This window comes from Octopus sinensis, linkage group LG3, assembly GCF_006345805.1.
Source record: "Octopus sinensis linkage group LG3, ASM634580v1, whole genome shotgun sequence".
In the NCBI taxonomy this organism is placed as follows: Eukaryota; Metazoa; Mollusca; class Cephalopoda; order Octopoda; family Octopodidae; genus Octopus; species Octopus sinensis.
In genome coordinates, this window is record NC_042999.1 from 138,667,138 (window position 1) to 138,686,736 (window position 19,599).

The 19,599-nt window shown below is 32.3% G+C and overlaps 1 protein-coding gene and 1 long non-coding RNA gene across 8 annotated transcripts in view; both read right to left on the bottom strand.

Moving 5' to 3' along the window:
• Positions 1-5,843: 5,843 nt before the first annotated feature.
• The window catches only part of LOC115209407 (extensin-2), a 271,538-nt gene continuing 257,782 nt past the window's right edge, over positions 5,844-19,599 (bottom strand). For 6 of the 7 annotated variants that reach the window (XM_029777805.2, XM_029777807.2, XM_029777810.2 and 3 more), the window contains 3 exons: positions 14,906-15,049; positions 8,646-8,810; positions 5,844-7,203 (listed from right to left, as the gene is read on the bottom strand). In XM_029777805.2, the coding sequence (XP_029633665.1) occupies positions 7,085-7,203; positions 8,646-8,810; positions 14,906-15,049 (428 nt within the window). In that variant the 3' untranslated portion in view covers positions 5,844-7,084. The remainder of the gene's footprint in view (positions 7,204-8,645; positions 8,811-14,905; positions 15,050-19,599) is intronic. The other variant, XM_029777808.2, reaches the window with a different exon arrangement.
• LOC118762593 lies at positions 12,104-14,899 on the bottom strand. Its single transcript, XR_004998351.1, has 2 exons — positions 14,626-14,899; positions 12,104-14,595 (listed from the first exon to the last, which is right to left on the bottom strand). It is a non-coding gene; the product is annotated as an uncharacterized LOC118762593 (long non-coding RNA).

Sequence of the window (19,599 nt, forward strand, 5' to 3'; positions counted from 1 at the left end):
GTTTAGCCCAAAAGGGCATTCATGTTGACATGGTTGCTACATTAGGGGATGATGCTCCAGTTTTATCAACAGTGCCAAAGCAGGCAGCTGAATTTAGGAGGGGAAAGGAGAGTCTTAAAGATGACCCAAAGTCTGGACATTCTGTAACTGCCACCTGGACGACATGATGAAAGTTTCTGCTTGGTGGGTCCCACATCTGACACCTGATCAAAAGCACACCAGGTAGATCACCTAACTAGAAAATCTAACATTGTTCGAGGTGGATCCAGATGGTTCCCATGAACATTTCCTAATCCAGAATGAGTGTTGGGTTCATCACTATAAACATTATAGTTGCAGTAAAGTACAGACCCCTCTCAGTATAAATAATAGTTAGGCAGTAACTTAGAGGTAAAACATCATCATTTTAATGTCTTCTTTTCCATGATTGCATGGGTTAGACAAAATTAGTTCGAGACTATTTTCTATAGCCAAATGTTCTTGCCAGCCCTCACCTGCTTTCAAGCAAGGTAATATTTTTCCTTAATCTAGATAGATTTACAAGGAAAATTGGAAACATGACACTGCTTGTATGATAGTGTTGTTGGTTTCACAGTTGCTGTGAGATATTAAGACAAGCTTCCACACACAATAGGTATTTTATTTTTCAGTTTCTACATCCCAGATTCACTAACAAGGATCAGTCTGAGGCTCTAGAAAACACTTACCCAAAGTTTGCATTGTGGGATGAAACCCAGAATTAGTAGTTGCAAAGCAAACTTTTGTGTCACATTACCATCTACTTGAACAAGCTTTTGCTTTCAAGCATCTTTCAGAAACCATTTTACTAATGTCTGCATTAAAAATAAATAGTAAACAGCAAAATATGATAAATAGAAAACCCTTGATGAACAAAGAGAAGATATTTTGAAATAATCTAATAATAATATATCTACAAACCAAACAGGTCAATAAATAAATAAATAATGAATTTGTTTAAATATAACTGCTAGTTAAATGATATTGAACAACTCGTTTCTATAAGACAAAAAATCAAGAAGTATATTATTAATGATTAATTCATGATTGTCAAGCCATCCATACAGACTGCAGATAAGTAATAAATAATGGACAACAATAGGCAATAGCTTGTCCTCTGGGAAAAATAATTTATAATAAAACACCCAATGAGAATTTGGGGAAAACCTATGACTAAAACAAAAGTTCGTTTGTAATAGTATCACCAGGACAGGAAGTTTTCCAAAACAGGATTAAAATAGATAACATAAGTTTACATTGAAATTAATCATTTCAAGCCACAATGACTAGAGAAACAAAATTTTTCCTAACCTTCAGTAAATAGCGATTAGCTTAAATTTGAACAAAAAGCTGGGCCAATGAGGAAGTATCTATATGGTTGCATGAATTGCTAGAAATAGTAACTAAAGGTTTCTCAAATTACACCTTACTCTTTCAAATATATGAAAGACACATTGGATAGTATGTCAAATATGTGAGCTACCCAGGAGCATTTTTTCCTGGCTCTCTCCTCTTCCCTGGACTTTTCTTTGTGTATTGGACAAAGGCTTACAGTAATCCCTTCGACTATCGTGGGGGTTATGTTCCACCCCACCCTCGTGATAGGTGAAAATCCACAAAGTAGAAACGGGACTGTATTGTATAATTTTTCAAAACAATTTTTATAATTGGTATATATTTATTTTATTATAAATGCAAAACAACACCACAGAGGAAATTGACATAAGCTTAAATAATAAGCCAAGATAAGTGAACCACAATATGGCGAGGGATTAATGTGTCTGAAACTTTTTACAAAGTAAAAATCTCAGAGTAAAAGTCTAACTTCTACTTTATGTTATTTTCCCCCCTTTTTTAAGCATTAACCTTATATTACTGTGAACATATTTTTATTGCTCTCTCTCTCATACACACACACATAAATATATGTGTGTGTGTGTGTGTGTGTGATGTAGTTTTGGTGAAGTATTGTGAAGTAAAACTTTAAAGAATATAGTTGTGTAAAGCCAGAACAATGCAATAAGGTACAAGGTAAACTACAAAAGGGAAAGGAAACAAAGTTGCTGTCTTTAAAAACTGCAACTTTGTTGATTTCTTTCCCTTTTGTAGTTTACCTTGTACCTTATCACATTGTTCTGGCTTTACACAACTATATTCTTTTAAACACACATATACATATACACATACATACATATACACACACACATATACACATACATACATACATACAACACTCAGGAGTGGCTGTGTGGTAAGTATCTTGCTTACCAACCACATGGTTCTGGGTTCAGTCCCACTGCATGGCACCTTGGGCAAGTGTTTTCTACTATAGCCTCGGGCCAACCAAAGCCTTGTGAGTGGATTTGGTAGATGGAAACTGAAAGAAGCCCATCGTATATATATGTATGTGTGTGTGGTGGGGGAGAGTCTTGTCTGAACATTGCATGATAGCTGTGACAGACCATCACCAACATATAAGCTGTATCCATTTCCAATCTTCCATGAAAACATCTCAGACCATAAAGAAATATTACATCACCTGGTAACAGAAGGTTGCCTCAATGTATGCAAGCATAGAAAAATTGACATTAAAATGTTGAAACAAACAACCTGAAGTGAGGGACATGCACAACTAATATAGTAACACACACCCATAAAATTAATGTACCCCAATTTTTTTTTGCCTCACTATATTTCTGCAATCATGGTGAGCTGATTTATCTTTTTGCATATGAACAATTGCATACTCTTCAATGTAATTAGTTTTCAGGATTAACGCTGAACTGTAAATAAGCTTTAACTAGCAGTGAACAGAAATTTTCTTGCTAATCAGTGTTACAATAATTACTTTGTAAGCAACCATTATACAAGGTTAGTAGATTTCAAAATGAGTTGAGGATCAGGATTGCCAGGATTTATATATTACAAACTTTTTCTTTAGAAACATTATGATGTACACCACTGTTTCTACTCAATTCGCCACAACATACTCTTTTTAATTGGAAATCGTTAAAAAGGTACAAGCAACCAGCAGTAAAACAGGCCTTAAGCAACAATTTATGCTGATTGTGGTAAACTGGGGAGGCCAAATGTATTGTTAGACAATAACCATACAAAAAAAAATGTCTTGAAGTGGATACAGTTTCAAGAAATATTTTGAACAATTTTTAACCATATAAAGCAAGCTTCTGCAGAATGTGAAAAGCTAAAAAGGAATTTAAATTAAGATCTGACAAGGAGAAATACATAAAAGTCACTCTGAAATCATTACTATCTGATGATTACAGATCAACATTTTGATTTCCTTCTATAACCCACTGAGTAGCAAGCACATGAAAACTGGTCTACATTTACTATAAGTCTAGCATTAAGTCATTGTAGTAAAGCCTTTGGCTTACCACACAAAACTGAAAGGATAAGTTGAATTTGGCACTATTTGATAAAAAAAATTAAAAAAAAAAAAAAAAAAAAAAAAAAAAAAAATCAAATCTACTTTAAGTAATTTAAAAGTCAATTGAGACTTTAGTGTCTTTGTTAGGCATCAAACAATATCAATAACACTAATATAAATCGCCTATAAAACAATTGTTTATAAGCAAGAAAATTAGTTTTACAGTTGCTTTGCAAGATTTGTGATGCATAATATATACATGAGATTGTCAATCAAATTTATCAATTGAATTAAATTGTTTTATCAATTTATATTTTTAGGTCAGTCATCGATTTTTAGCTCTACAAATAAAAGCATTTTGATAAGAAAAAGGAAACAAAACATTTTACTGCTATTAATCTGAATCAAGTACAGATCCTATCATGTTGATGGTAGAATTGGTTAAAACAGGATTGCAATGTGAACTGTTACCATATAGGAGAATTTGAACTCAGTATTGTAATTAAATAAAAACTGAACACATAAACTGCTGTTTTAATAATGTACCATCAAATCATTTGTAAATTTGCTATGATCAATTATTTGAAATCTACCAGGAAATAAAATTTATTTTTCTCAGAACCCCATTAGTAGCATAACTGTTACTAATGTGTTTTTACTGTGAAATTGTCCAATATTTTGACATACACAAAATATTCTAATTGGAATAAGCAAAAGTCTTACAATGGAGACTGGGAAAGAGAAACTATAATTGAAGTTACTAGCCCACTAGATATGATTTCAACTAGTTAGCAAACAGTAAAAAATATTGATGGATTTGCCATTTTAGAAGTAGTAACTTCTATATCCCAAAGGTTACAATACCCTCCAGCACATTGAAAGATCAATAATAAAATGAATGAATAGCTTAATGTATACAGTGCTCGGGTGTATTACATCTCATTGGAAAAGTGCAAAGGAAGGGACAAAAAGCAGCAATAAGTTAAGATAGCAATGATAGTGAGAAGTGCATGCATAGCACACAGGATATGACAACAATGTAAACAGTAAAAGAGCCATAAAAAGGGAAATGGGCACAGGCATATCAGGAGATGTGGTGGTAGATTTTAGGATGTATGGAATTTTTGAAGGAAACTGTCCTGACAACTATCAATGCAGGTAATTTATTCTCTGCTTAAGTAATACTGAGCTTGTAAATAAGGTTTCCAGAAGTCATGGGTACCGTTTATTGATTTTATAAGCATGTCCAAAGATGGTAGAGATATAGAATTTAAAAAAAGTGGCCAAAGTTCTTTATGGAATGGTAGTGGATAATCTTGGATGCTCTATCAAGTCAGTTGTGAGACTGGAGTTTTAGTGTGTTGATGCCCAGAAAAGAAAAATAAATATTCAAGATATAGTGACTGACAGAGTATTCATCTAGTTGTACATCTCTGAACAGCTTCCAGTAGAATGATATTCAGAACAAGATGGCGGGGAAAGGGAAGAGTGGAGATGCATACAGTAGTGTGGACATACTACAGCCATATATAACTTTAAATAGATAGTATGCTAACGGTCCACGAAGATCTTGCTGAATGATGCTAAGACCCCTTCAATCTTCTATCTGTTGCTTAATTATAGAAGACTCTTAAGTTATTTTTAGTTAGATTGAAAAATATCTCCACAGTTTGAATGTTAATTTGTAATGTAGCAATGGAAATATTTAAAATTTAAGTCAGAATGTGACTTTTGTTGCCTGTATTTCAACAATAAAATTTACTTGGACTAAAAAGAGACTGTGTTCCATTCTATAGCAAAGAATCTGAAGAAAATACCTACATACCAATGCTAGATACCAAATCATCAAATCCTCCAATAAAAAAAAAAAATCCATATCTAATCGCATTTTTAATATTGAACATAATATATTTTGAAACCTATGTTTGGGTCACAAGAGAAATGTCCAGCACTCTTCATCAAAAAGAAAGTAAACACCTTTGAAATTTCACTTAAATATGTAACATAGATAAAGAAAAAAATGCATTTATAAATGAAGAAAATATTTTATTTTTAGTGTAATGATTAATCCAATTCTGTCAGTTTTATTTTTTTTATTTATTCTTAATTTTTGGCACAATTCCAAACCAAATAGTTCAAGCAATACTCTTCTAGACAGAATGAAGATTGAAGCTACTTTAAAAATAATATCAAATTAAAAATAATACACAGTAGAGAAGAAAGGGTCAAAGTGTTACATTACCAAAATGAATAGTTATATATTTTACAACAGAAATGTTCATTTTTGTCATTATCAAATATCAAACTTAAATAATTATACTTTCATTTTGTGTGTGCCTGTATTTCTGTTGAGAGTAGATTATTGGCAAGGAAAATTAATAAAAATAGTTTTACAAGAATATAAGTACTTTGTTTCGTTTTGGCAAGTTTTTTAAAAAATTTTTTATTCAAAAACATTCAGTAAAAAACAGATATGAAAATAAAATGAATAGAGTTGAAAAAAATACCCAAGAAACTTGTAGTTTCGAAAATAAATATTTTAAAAATTTCAGTAAATCCATCCCACTCACTCGCAATCTTTTCTATCAAAGTACAAAAATGTATAAAACCTTTGATATTGTGTATGATGGTTTATAAAATAAAAATTGTTTTAAGGCAGATCTAAATGTTTTACTAATTTTTTTGTACAGGGAAATAATTTAACAGACTCGAAGCCAGTCTTGGGGGTGGGTATAAGCAATTAGATCAACCCTACTACTTGACTAATACTTATTGACCATAAGGGATTTGAACAACAAAGGTTGTTAGAAGGGATGTAACTCAGTATTGCAAGGAGTTTGAAACAACACTATCAACCATCTTTTAAGAAATTATTCAACAGAAAAATGTAAAGATTTGAGAAATTCTAAAATATCAAAACTAAAATTTCATAGTATGTATATGATTTCCTCTCCTGTGTTTTTTTCTATGAGTTTATTTTTTTTCCTTTCTAAAGAAAGCAATGGTTAACATTCCAAGAATCGAAGATCAAAACTTTAACTGTTCAATAGTTCAAAGTAAATCCATGATTCCTATCACATAACTAGTTGGGTGATAGGCACGATTCCGTTCCTAACAATGGTAAATTTACTCCTTATACTTGAAAAAAATTTTAAAGGCACTGCTGGGCTGGCTTTGGATTTAATGCGATCTCATCCTGGTCATTGTTAGATTTTAGTATGTTAAAAAAATTATAACGTTTCATAGATATGTACACATACATTGTGTGCACAGGTATCTTGCCTTTAAAAATATATGCTCTGTTTTTGTGTTGCAAGAAGTGACTAAAAGGATTGGCAACAGGAAGGGTACTGCCTCAAAAAGTAGAACAATAATGGGTAGAAAGAATGTCACAGGACACACAAAGCTAACTTCCTATTTAGCTGAGAAGCAGCTTAATATATGTGTGTATGTGTGTGCGTGCATGTGTGCACACGTGTATGAGAGAGAGGGGAAAGAAAAATGTTTAATAAAGAAGAATGCAAGCCCAAAAGTTCAAAGTAAAGGAGTCGAAAGTAATTTCAAACAGTGAAAAATGCAAATATTTTTTTACCCATTTAAATTTTTTTTTAAAGATAAATAATAATAATTAGACATAGAAAGATTGAAATCTAGTTCCTACATAGCAACTCAAGGTTAGAAATCTGTGCATCCAGAATCTTCAGGTACTTTAGCTTTCTGGATGACTCTCATAGACCGAGATTGGCGTGGTAAAGACTTTGTTGATCTATCCTCATCTTCACTTGGGTTTTCACCTGCAGCAGATATAAAGAGAAAAACAATCAGAAACATGATTAATCAAAGATTAGCCTTTAAAGCTCTAATTGTTGAATTACCTTCTACAAGAAAGCCATAGCATCATGACACAAAAATGAAGTTTAAAGTGGTAGTCAGAAAACTTAATTTTAAGACCATAGTGAGAAATTTTAGACTAAGTTTCATCATCATCGTTTAACGTCTGCTTTCCACGCTAGCATGGATTGGACGATTTAACTGAGGACTGGTGAACCAGATGGCTGCATCAAATATATTTTAATGACAAATGTACCAAGTGACCACATTCATCCATATATGCAGTAGTATCTAATTTTTGTTTTTGATCTAAACAAGTCAATATTTTAAGCATCAAAGGGCTTTTAAAGACTAGATTTGGCTCTGCTTTCATGTCATCTAAACCAGGTACTTATGTCATTCTCTTTGATGAGAAACCAATTTATTATAGATAATATTCTAGAGATGACATGGATATCTCGAAAGTTGAGCTGGTCCTGCAAAATTAAATGTGTTCCCCAAATACATAAAATGTTTTGGTTGTCCATTATTAGGCTACACAGTCATTTTTCAACAACAAATGAATCCATGAAAGAGCATGTACATGGCTACTTGTCCTGCTAGAGCCAAATCTCTACCAAATAAAATTATTGTCTCCCAAAAGGTACATATCTGATATCAGTTCTATAGCTCTAGGAAATAAATAATAAAGAATGGCCATAAAATAACTTCTATTTGATATTCAGGCTGATCTGGAGCTGAACAACAAAGGGCTTCGAGGTTTGTTTAGACTATCCATGCTTACTATTTTACTGCCTTCTGTGTTGAGGGCACCAACCCTTTGTGATAGAAGTCCTACATTAAGTTTAAAAGTACTGGTGGGTGGATATTTATTGATAAAAAGGAATGGTAACACACCATAGAACTGATGAGAATTTCATTGCCTTGTGCTGAATTCAGATATTTGTGTTAAATCTACTTCATTATAAAACTTGTCAAATTACCAATGCCAACTAAAAGATGGAGCAGTTTTGATTTTGTCTAATTCTTAAATTAAGCAATGGACAGATTTTTACCAATGAATAATATTTCTAATAGGTCTTATATTTCTATAAACGAATAACTTGTGAAAATGTCATCATTCATAACGGATACAAGGAGGTACTGCAATGTTTCTGGCTTTAAGGATATTGCAAAAAGCCTGGTTTGAGGCCCAACCTTCTGAGTTCCTTTACAGGGCTTAGAAAAACCAAAGGACTGCTGCAATAAGTGTGAATCTGAGAGGGAAAAGTGTTGAATAAAATCATAATTAACTGATCCTCCTGTATTTTCTTTTACCCAAACCCAGGAACTTTTCAAGACACCCCTCATAATTACGGCAATATTAAAAACAGTGTATATCAAATAATAAACTTTAATTACTTACTGCTTGTTGGTTCAATAGGATCTGATCCTCCAACACTCATTTGTAGTACTTTGAAGACACGTGAAGGGATATGACCACCCGAGTATCGTACCTCTACTGGACCATCACTTTTGTCCTCATCCTCCTCTATTGGTGGGCGTTTGGGTTTTGATCTAGATTTCCTCACTAAATGAAGATAACAGAAGGTTTCTAATAAACAAAATGTACAATTTAAAACCTGATCATAGGTCAACAAACAATACCTATGAATATTCCTTTTTCACTTTCAAATTACTCTTTTCCTTTTATATTTTCTTTCTCTGAAAAACTTTAAAAAAAAATGTAAAGAAGCAACTTGGGTAAGAATGTACAATCAAGAGAACTTGTAGAAGGAAATAAAATAATTATTGATTATAGTGTGCGTATAAGGGCTCACAACATACTTATTGGTGCAAGATATTAGAGTTATATCAAGAACAAATAAGAACACTGCCAGAAGGCACAGCGATTTCTCATTCCAATAAATTTTATGAAGACATCAGAAAAAGATTTAAGAATATCATAAAGAAAAGCAACAAAAATGTAACAAAACCCTTTAAGTTCAAACCCTACAGGATAATTTTTCCTTTGTAGCATCATACCTTCATTTTGTTACTGACATGTTCCACCAAAATGGGGTTTACCAATATTTTGAAGATTCTGAAAACTTATCTGCCATGAGAAGACTAAACCAGAAAAGATTTTACTGAAAAAAACCACCATGTTAATTTTCTGCAAATATATAAATACTGAAAGTTGAAACTGTCACATCTCCCATATTTTATTTTTACCATTACTACAATGGCTTTGGCTCTTTCAACTAAATGCACTGCCTAGCTTATCAATTGGCCCAAATGTTTCTGAATCCTTGACCAAACATTTTTATCAGTCTTTCCTCATCCAAAGTGCATCTGCTTGAAACTTCCTAACCAACTTTTTGCTCAATAAATAATATACCATTATTTAAACTGAACAAAGCACTGATTTAAAACAGAAAATGAATAATTTAATAATTATATATAACTCCATGCTTGAGTTTTCCCATCCTAAAATTCAAATTTAACAGTAATATATTACCTAAGTCACTTAGATTTGGGTATACATTTTATTATGTACAAATGTTACTCCACCTTCTCAGGCTAATTTTAAAGATGCTTATTACAAGTAGTTTGTATATTACATAACCAACCCCAGATATGTATAAAATTGAATATAAATAACTTTTAGTGAATTCAATTACTGAGACAATTCAAACTATTTTATAAAAAGAATTATGGACAGTAGGCTCTAAATCAGTTATGGTAATAAAATCTGGCAATATCACAAATATCTGGATTCTTCAGTGTGAAATATTACCAATCACTTATTTAATTTTAATTTGACCAAGTTATTGTTAGTCATCGAGAGATTTTAATTGATACCTAAGCAGTCAAGTTCCATCATAATAAAGCTTCTACATGTTTATATTGACTACTAGAAATAGCTGGCAAATCTCCCTCAAATCAAACTAAAAAGTAGGGATGGATATATTGGATAATGCAGTTTTAAATATGTTATGAGATAGCAATGACACTGATCATAGATCTGTGCAGATAAGGATGATCTGTGACTATACTTTAACTAGCTTTTGTCATAAAGAGGTTTGGGCAAGGTTATGAAATGCAGTGCTATTACAGCTTGTGTCACTTAACTATTTCAAGAAATATCAGTTTTCTTGCAAGAATGATGATAAAGGTTAGCAAACTTAGTTTCACATTCTTTGTTAGAGATTTTCCCCAAACCTCAAAGAATTCCTATTTAAATGCCTGAACTTTAAATCAGTGTCTAAGTATTGTACATGTTGCAGAAACAAGCAGCAATACCTTTTAGCAAAAAAAAAACTGTTACAGATAATATTTAATTATAGCCAGCTATGACTGTCCTTAAAAAGCAAACATTCTTCATATAAATGCCTTGTAGCTGTTACAGATGTGATAGGTTTTAATTTATATTGTCAACTGCAACCTCATCAATACTATCAGTGAGTGCCAACAATTATGTTGATAGTTACTGACATGTAGTCTCAAGACATTTTAATTTTTCCCCACTTCTAGCATCATCTAACACATTAGCTTCAGATTTTACCAATACCTTTATTTTTTCTGACTAAAAGCTTTACTGAGGAGTTGATGAAATAGCCTTTTAAGAAATAGCACCTAAATCTTTCTAGAATTATGCACCATATCATCTTAAAACAGTGCAGGAGATTAGAAAATTTCTTTATTGCCTACAGGGTGCTAAACATGGAGAGGATAAATAAGGACAGACAAAGGGATTAAGTCGATTACATCGATCCCAGTGCATAACTGGTACTTAATTTATCGACTCCGAAAGGATGAAAGGCAAAGTCGACCTCGGCGGAATTTGAACTCAGAACGTAATGGCAGACGAAATACCTATTTCTTTACTACCCACAAGGGACTAAACACAGAGGACAAACAAGGACAGACAAACGGAATAAGTCGATTATATCGATCCCAGTGCATAACTGGTACTTATTTAATCGACCCCAAAAGGATGAAAGGCAAAGTCGACCTCAGCAGAATTTGAACTCAGAATGTAATGGCAGATGAAATACTGCTAAGCATTTCGCCCGCATGCTAACGTTTGTACCACCACTCTGCAGGACATTAGAAAATGAAGACCTAAAAACAATGAGTAGAAAATTAGGCTAACATATTCAGGCTGATTTGAGGATAAACTAGCCACTTATTTGGATGTACATTCAACTCCATAGCTCCTTATGAAACTGATTTTCAACTGATCACAAGATTTAGCAAAAATCTCTGATAGACTTGTGAATACCAAGTTAAAACCATAATTATTGAACAAAACAATGAATGAGAAGCACTTGTTACTTTGAAAATGCTCTCAAACAGAAATACTACAACAGGGTCAGGGGAAAGAAAGGTACCTATGGTTATTTCTATTTCCTTCCTGAATTGAAGGAGGTGCCCCTTCAGGGCCACTTGCCACAGTTTAATGACAAGAACCAGTAAAAGAATAGAGTCCACACATTGCAAGTTTATAGCATTGTTTAGTATGCTGAGTTAATAGCAGAATTTTCAACAGTGGTTGCACAAGTTTTGGATGGAAGACTTGATCCATTGCCCGTTTACCACCACTTAACGCAATGTACAGTTAGAACATTTAAGTGGAGTTTACTCTGTTGCAAGCATTTGGGTTAGGTTTAAATATAACTTGCACCCTTCCAATAGTCTCAGAGGACCTGAAAAATATAGGCACTGCCCTTCTTCTGGTTTAGCTATTGAAAAGTCTTAATATATGCAGTCCTGGATTGTGGACTTCCTAAGTATAACAACCATGCAACATTTAGCTTGTTATTGACTATTTGATCAATGTTTTCACATTGATCTGAAATTCAATTCCGTTTGTTTTCCCTATTCTTCCATTTATCCTTAAGATACAGCCAGACTTACTTAACAGCAGATTTCCTACTGCTCTGATATTTTTATTTTATATTTCAACTTTAGGTTATTTTGAGTATCACAAGGATCGATGATATTGTCTATGCCTCATTGCTCAATATGCTGTCTTCTCTTCTCCAATAATATCTGTAGCTTTCCAAGTTATAAGTGGATTAATATCATCTATCAGTAGGTTGAAAACTACAAACACTACAAATAATGCCTTAAAGCTGTTGCAAATGTGATTTTTCATTTTTTTTTTTAACTTCAGTTAAAACTTCAATAGTCTTGCTTTGAATGCCAACAACAATCATATTGACTTAATTGCTAGCTTTATGGCTTCAATTTGAAAAGTTTGAAGTGCATCCTGCTGTGATGGATGATGAATAACCTAGTCACAGCAGATGGACAAAAATCATGTTACAAAAAGAATCAGGTTAGAAAAAAATTTATAACTTCAGTAAGAAAACACGATCTGTGTGGCACAAATAAGAAACTTGGACTTTCCTAAACGAAGTATTTACATAAAGCTACACAAAACTACAACCTAAAACAAAAAATGATATCCACACAGATACACATACACAGATGTATATGTGCATATGCCTTCATGTGTATGTATATAGATATGTGTGTGCATAGATAAATACAGGTATATCAAATATACACCAATTTATTTATTTTAAATTATCTCTGCTTTTAAAGAATGTGTCATAATTCTTAAATGGCAATTAAGGCCAACTCCATAAGAAAAGAGGAGATAATCTCAAGAATCAATCTCCAATGTTGAAAATCCACAAAGGAAAAGGACAAGTTTGTCGGGAGACAACAACTGTGAACATGTTTCTGCTTCTGTAAACATCATCAGCACAACAACTGTGTCCTGCACTAGCTCCAGCAGCATAAAAAAAAAAAAAAAAAAAAAAAAAGAGCAGTACACATTTACGGCTTATGTTAATATACATAATTTTAAACAAGAATGAGCTAAGAAAAACAACTCAGGATGGCTAGTGCATGTGCTTGAACAATATAGAGATGTTCTGCTTTTTTTGTATATGTCCACGTCTCTTGGCTATTGGAGAAAAGGTAAGATACTTGTCATACTGATGGTTATTAGGATAGAAAAATAATCACAACTGTCCTCTTTTCTCCAGACAATAATCTTGTCTTTTACATTATGGCATGTCAACATTAGAGAATTTGATTCTCAAGATTATCTCCCCTTCTCACAAAGTACTCATTTTGATTGTCATTTGGCAGTTTCTGTTAGCTCATTTTTAAAGATATATCTGCAATAACGATATATTTTCTTTTAAAAAGACAACTGTAAGCTTAACAAATTGTACAGCAAATGACATCTGCAGTCAAACTATTTTATGTGACTGCAAAAACACACACACACACAACTACTTTACATAGACTATTCGGATCTAGCTAATTCCTCACATACATTACAGTTAACTGGTCAAAAATAGAAAGAATATCCATTTGCAAAAGCAACTCATCCAACAATATGCAAATTGTTCAAATAATCATTCTTTTATGAAAAATGATCTCTCACATATACAAGACAGTTTGAAAACTAAAAAGATTAGAAATGTAAAAATACATATCTAAGCCATCTTAAATGGAGATGCACTTCAATTCTTCATAAAAAAATGTTATAGATTGGTTTCTGATCGGAACTAGCTGGTAAAAACAGAATTAATAATAGTTATTTATAACTAATCCATGTGTAACATTAGTTACATACTAAACTATAATCTGTCATTAACAAAATGTTACTAGGTAGAAATTAACAAAGGTAAAATGACTAGTTCCTGACTATTTTGCTCTTGTTGGTTTAAGAACTTGGGCAGTACTTATAATATGAATTTCACATCAAGACTAGACATGTTTTAAACAACATTTGAAATTCTGACACAAACGATTTTTACACATGAAAGTCTAAGATAATAAACTTATTGCTTGAGGAAAGGCAAGCATTACAGGGGCGGGGGTCATATTTAAGATGGTAAGCTGGCAAAAATCATTAGCATGCTGGACAGAATGCTTAAAAGCATTTTGTCTGTCTTTACATTCTGAGTTCAAATTCTACTTAGGCCAACTTTGCTTTTCATTCTTTTGAGGTTGATAAATTAAGTACCGGTTGAGCATGGGGTTAGTGTAAGCAACTCCCTTCTACATAATTTCAAGCCTTGTGCCTGCAGTAAGAAGGATTAAGATTTTGGGTGCAAAACGTCAAAGAAGTAAATATAATAAACTGCTACCATAACTTTGCTTATGCTACATTGCTGAGTAGACAATTCATTGCCCAGTTTATCTCTTACAACCTGGTCTTGAGGACTAACAAACTCCTCTTTGTTGCAAGCATTTAGGCCAAATACTTGATCTATAGATCATTTGCTCCCTTCCTTCCACTAATCTCAGAACCCTTGTAAAGTATCACTGGTGTTGCTCTTCCTCTTCTAATTAAACCATAAAAAGCAAAGAACTGGTTTTAAGGTGGTAACGAGGGGAAAGGGAAATCAAGACGGGACTGGCATCATATTACTAAAAGGTCCAATTCCTAATCCTGACAGAAAGGTGGAGTAAGATGTATAGAATTAAAAGTACTTTTCTCAGAATAAAATCATACGCACGTGTGTACAGAATGGAAATATTCAACATCTCAGAGAGAAAGAGTGACAGAAAGAGAGAGATTCAGATTCTTTGAAATTCATCAATACTGTGGTGTTAGAATATTGCATATTGTTCAACAGTTGCATCACTTACTTTTAGGACTAGGGAGTACATCTTTGTCAGCCCAAGCTTTCAATACCTGGAATGTTGGGGATGGAATGCATTTGCCTGTATAGCGGATTGAAGTATTCATAACAGAGTTGCCTACAGTTTCTTCTTCAGTATCCAAGCCAGAATCTAAATGGTATTTTGATCAATTAATTATAAAAAAAATTAACTAACTTTTTTTTTACTCGATTTCTTTAGTACAAAACTGAGTTGTTGATTGGTTAGAATCAGTTCACTTTGTCTAACGAAGTTTGATAAGTTGAAAGTTACATTATTGAGATTTAGTATTTTTGTGTTATAGAAGTAATAGAGTAAAGAGGTTTCAAATTCTAGGAAATCTTGAGAGAATGTTGAGAAAATACTTCTCAACAGTTTTAGCAATCATTGTTATTGATAAAAATAAGTTTGTGGCATTCAGAAATGGAACACTGATTAATAAACAACTTTCATGCATTGGTAAAAACATTTTATAAGCGTTTCCATGAACATAAATTATATACACATACATATGTATATACATGTATGTTTGCATGGATGATGAGAGTGTATTTGTGAGTATATAATTTGTTGGTTAACTGAAGATTGAGTGGTTTACATTCTAAATTTGAAAAATAAACTTAAATATGATCAAACACAGACTATCATCATCATTGTTTAACGTCTGCTTTCCATGCTAGCATGGGTTGGACGATTTGACTGAGGTCTGGCAAACCAGATGGCTGCACCAGACTGATCTGATCTGAATGAGATTAGTCATATAGAGTGATCATTATTAAAAATATTTTCCCATTAATTATTGGCTAGTCACAGTCCAAAAAGGAAAAGTGAATGAAACAGATTTCTTATTGTACACATGTTAGAAATAAGTGTGGTTAGTTGCAGATGGGTATAGAGTATAAGAGGCATAAACATGATGTAAAATATCCTTCATCTGCCTACTGTGTGAAATCAATAAGCAATAAAAGATTGAATCATATTATGAAATAGATCAATAATTGAGCAGACTTATAATTAAATGCGCTCCATCAGTCATCACCTCACTTGTTTAGCTAAGAATGTCCAATGTTATTTCTCTAAGATAAGGTGTAAATGGAAAAAATTGGTTGTTATTTCTAGCAGCTTGAGCGACCACATAGGGGATCCTTTGGTCTGATGAGAGCTTTGTTTTTTTTTAGTTTGTGGTATTGATTACTTTGTCACAAATGCCATTATTCAACCCTCTGGCTAATGGTGTGAATCAGCAATTGAGAACAACGTAGAAATTTTCCCAATTTGGAATTTAAGTTCTTTTAAGCATGACTAAACATTGTATAGGTAAGCTATGGCTAGAGACGTTCACTTTGCAATAATGTTAACAGTCTGTTCCTACTGCATGGTACCTTGGGCAAGTATCTTTTGCTATAACCTTGGGATGACTTGTGTCATGGGAATAAAATTTAGTAGATGGAAACTGCAGAAGCCCAACATCTATGTGCATGTACACAATATGCACATTATGCAACTCTGTTTAAAAATTAATTTGATGAAGAAATATCATTAAAATAATTATCAGACTGAAATAAGCACAAGTTAATAATGATTAAAATGCTTGAAAGTGGTACTTAAGCATGGCTGCAGGTAAGGACTGAAAACAGAAAAGACTATATATGGATTTAAATAACAGGAATGTAAAACTAATAAATCTCAACAAAATACCTTATCAATAAAAGCAAAATCCACTCTGCAATATTCCAGGCAAGTAAAAGGACATTAAGTAAAAATCAATAAGTGTTCTTTAAAAGAAGATGCTTCTTTTGGATAAGGTGCTATCTATTGTCTGATGGTCAACTAACTCTTCCCAATAGCTTGGATGAATTCAAGTATTGACCCCAAATGCAAGGGAATGCCAGCAACAAATTTTGAATTACTACTACCAGCTAGTAGCCCAATATCATGACTTGACTATTGTAACTACTTTAGCATTTTACATCTGTTTATTTTTTAGTCAATATACAACTGAAAAATACTGTCTGCAATAAAAGAAATGCAATAAATAAATAGTCACATAAGCTGGAAATAAGCTAGCAGTTTCCAAATTCAGTTCGTCAAATTTCGTTCCTGAATTCAAGAAATTAAATAATACTTTTAGTTCACTTCAAATATATTTTCCCCTGGTGGATCTACTCTTTCAAATTGTGGCAATCTTTCAAAAGCTGAGTTTAAGAAATCTGTTCTTTACATAATTTTGAGGAAACCAGTATACAAAATACTGAAATTTCATGAAGCTTCAGGTTTAACCGATTTTCAACTCAAGATTTCAAACGAAACAATGACATCAAGTATTACTGATGAGTTATCTTTGTTGAGTTAATAGAATCTGTCACACCATTATTCAGAAATTCTGTACTATCTAAGTGGTTATTTAATAAGTTTGTCATCATTACATAAGTATTTTAATATATATATATATTCATGAAATGCAAGTTTATTGAATACATCATACTTAATCATTTTTGTCTCTAAAATAATGTTATTAATATTTATAAACTTTTCGAAAAAAAAATTCTGACAATGATGGAACAAAACTATATGAGAATAGCCAATAATTCAATATACTCAATACAAATTTGAATTTTTCTGAATTACATTTTTAATTTTAGTTAAAACCCTGTCAAATGTCTTCATTCCATAGATTGCCACCAAAAGATCTTGTGTTAACTTTCATATTCTTCCACCATCAAACTTTAAATGCCAATTCTTAATTGAACTAGATCATCTATTTTATTCCTGATTATTTCAGTTGTGATATGTTGTACAAATTAGGGCTTCTAAATACCTGTTTGTTTGAAGGTCCAGGTGTTTGTGTGAAAAATTAAAGTGACTTGCATGTAAGACCCCTCATTAGCTTATATTGTTTCACATTCCAATAACAAATTTCAAAATACTGGATATTGGAATTTCTCCTGGAAATTTTTATAACCATTGGAAACATTTCAAACCCCTTGACAATAAATCACCTGTTTCTGGTTATTAGTCAAATACTTTCAGAAGCTATTGATAAAAAACATACTGTACATAATGCATTGTAAATCCTTCCACCACATATTTATTTAGAGATGAGCATGCAAGTACACACACTCGTTCACAGATATGAAACAGTGCATGCAAATTGGTACAACTCCTCCTGTTACACAAATTTCGTTACAGTAGATTAATGATTTGTTGGTTATTTTATTAGTATTGAACAAATACATTAAAACTTGTAAACATTAAAAATAACATATTTCCATTTTTTGACAATTGTAGAATCCTGATCATTTTGTCCAGTTCATGGAAACAATTTTGATAAAAACAATTAACATAAAAACAACAGCAACAACAATTTTTAAAATGGAAAATTTTGTTTTTTCTTCCATAAAAACATTAACAATAGTCAAACAGTTTCAACATGGTTACAGATATGGTTTGCCAAGATTTTATCTTTGTGCTATCTTGCTTTGAACAAGAGGAATCACCAAATGCTCCTCAACAGGGTCACTTGGCTTGCTAAAAATAGCAGCCAAATCTCGCTCAAATTACTGTCAGAGACAAGCACATAACCTAATGTAATTAAAAATACATGAGAATGGCAATAGTTATAGCTGAATGCCTTAATTCATAGGCCTGTTCATTTAAGGATAAGCTGTGGCTAAACAACATCAGTAGTTTAATTGCTAAAAATTTTAATGTAAATTATTTTAGATTTTACAAGCACCAATTTGAAACAGGAAAGAGGCTCACTGAAAAAAAAAGCTTGAACCATGTAACTATCACTATTATTTCTTGGGGCAAACATTGAATCAATATAGGATACATTACTAGAGTAGCTTATCCAGCTAATAGCAAGTGCTTGATGAATTATTCAATTAGAACTGCAAGATCAATTGATACCTAATTTGAAAAGAAATGACAAGTGGTCTGTCATGTAATTAGTATCAGTCATCTGGTGAGTAATCGGAGATGCATAAAGACTAGAATTCCCTCTCTGAATGTTGTGGCTTTATTACTTTTTGTCTTAAATTGATCTAATTTTAAAAAATTAGCAGGGTCAGGATACAAATGATTGAATTAACTTTCCTCCAAATAAAGAGGATTCTAGCAAGATCTGAACTCAGACAAGTAGAAGAGTGGAACTAAATAGTTCCATTTTTAGCTTAATACATTTTTGCTCAAGGTGCAGTCAATTATATTAGTTTTATTTTTATTGACCTCAGTGCGATTTGAACTCAGAATAGAAAGGGACATAACCAAATACTACAAAGAAATTAATCCAACAGTCTGCTGAATCTGGTACACCAGAATCCAAATACTATCCTAAGTTTATTACATTGTAAGGGACTTAGTTTAGATGCCATTTACTACAACGCCAGTCTCATAATACAGCTTTAGCAAGCTACATGGCAGTTTACTTTACTCAACTAAGAAAATAAAAATATCATTGCTTGATTGGAGAATAGTTGGCAATAATTAAGAAAATCTTTCTAGGAAATAGCTATCCAAATAATTTATGTGTTGAGATATGATTGTGGGGAAAACAAGGCTTTTAGCCAAATTTCATCATAAAAAAGTGAATCAGTTGTAAAATATTCTCAGATATTGCACAGAGTAAATAGTGGACCATTATTAAAACTATTTCTCCTCAATTTTAACTTTGAAAGTTA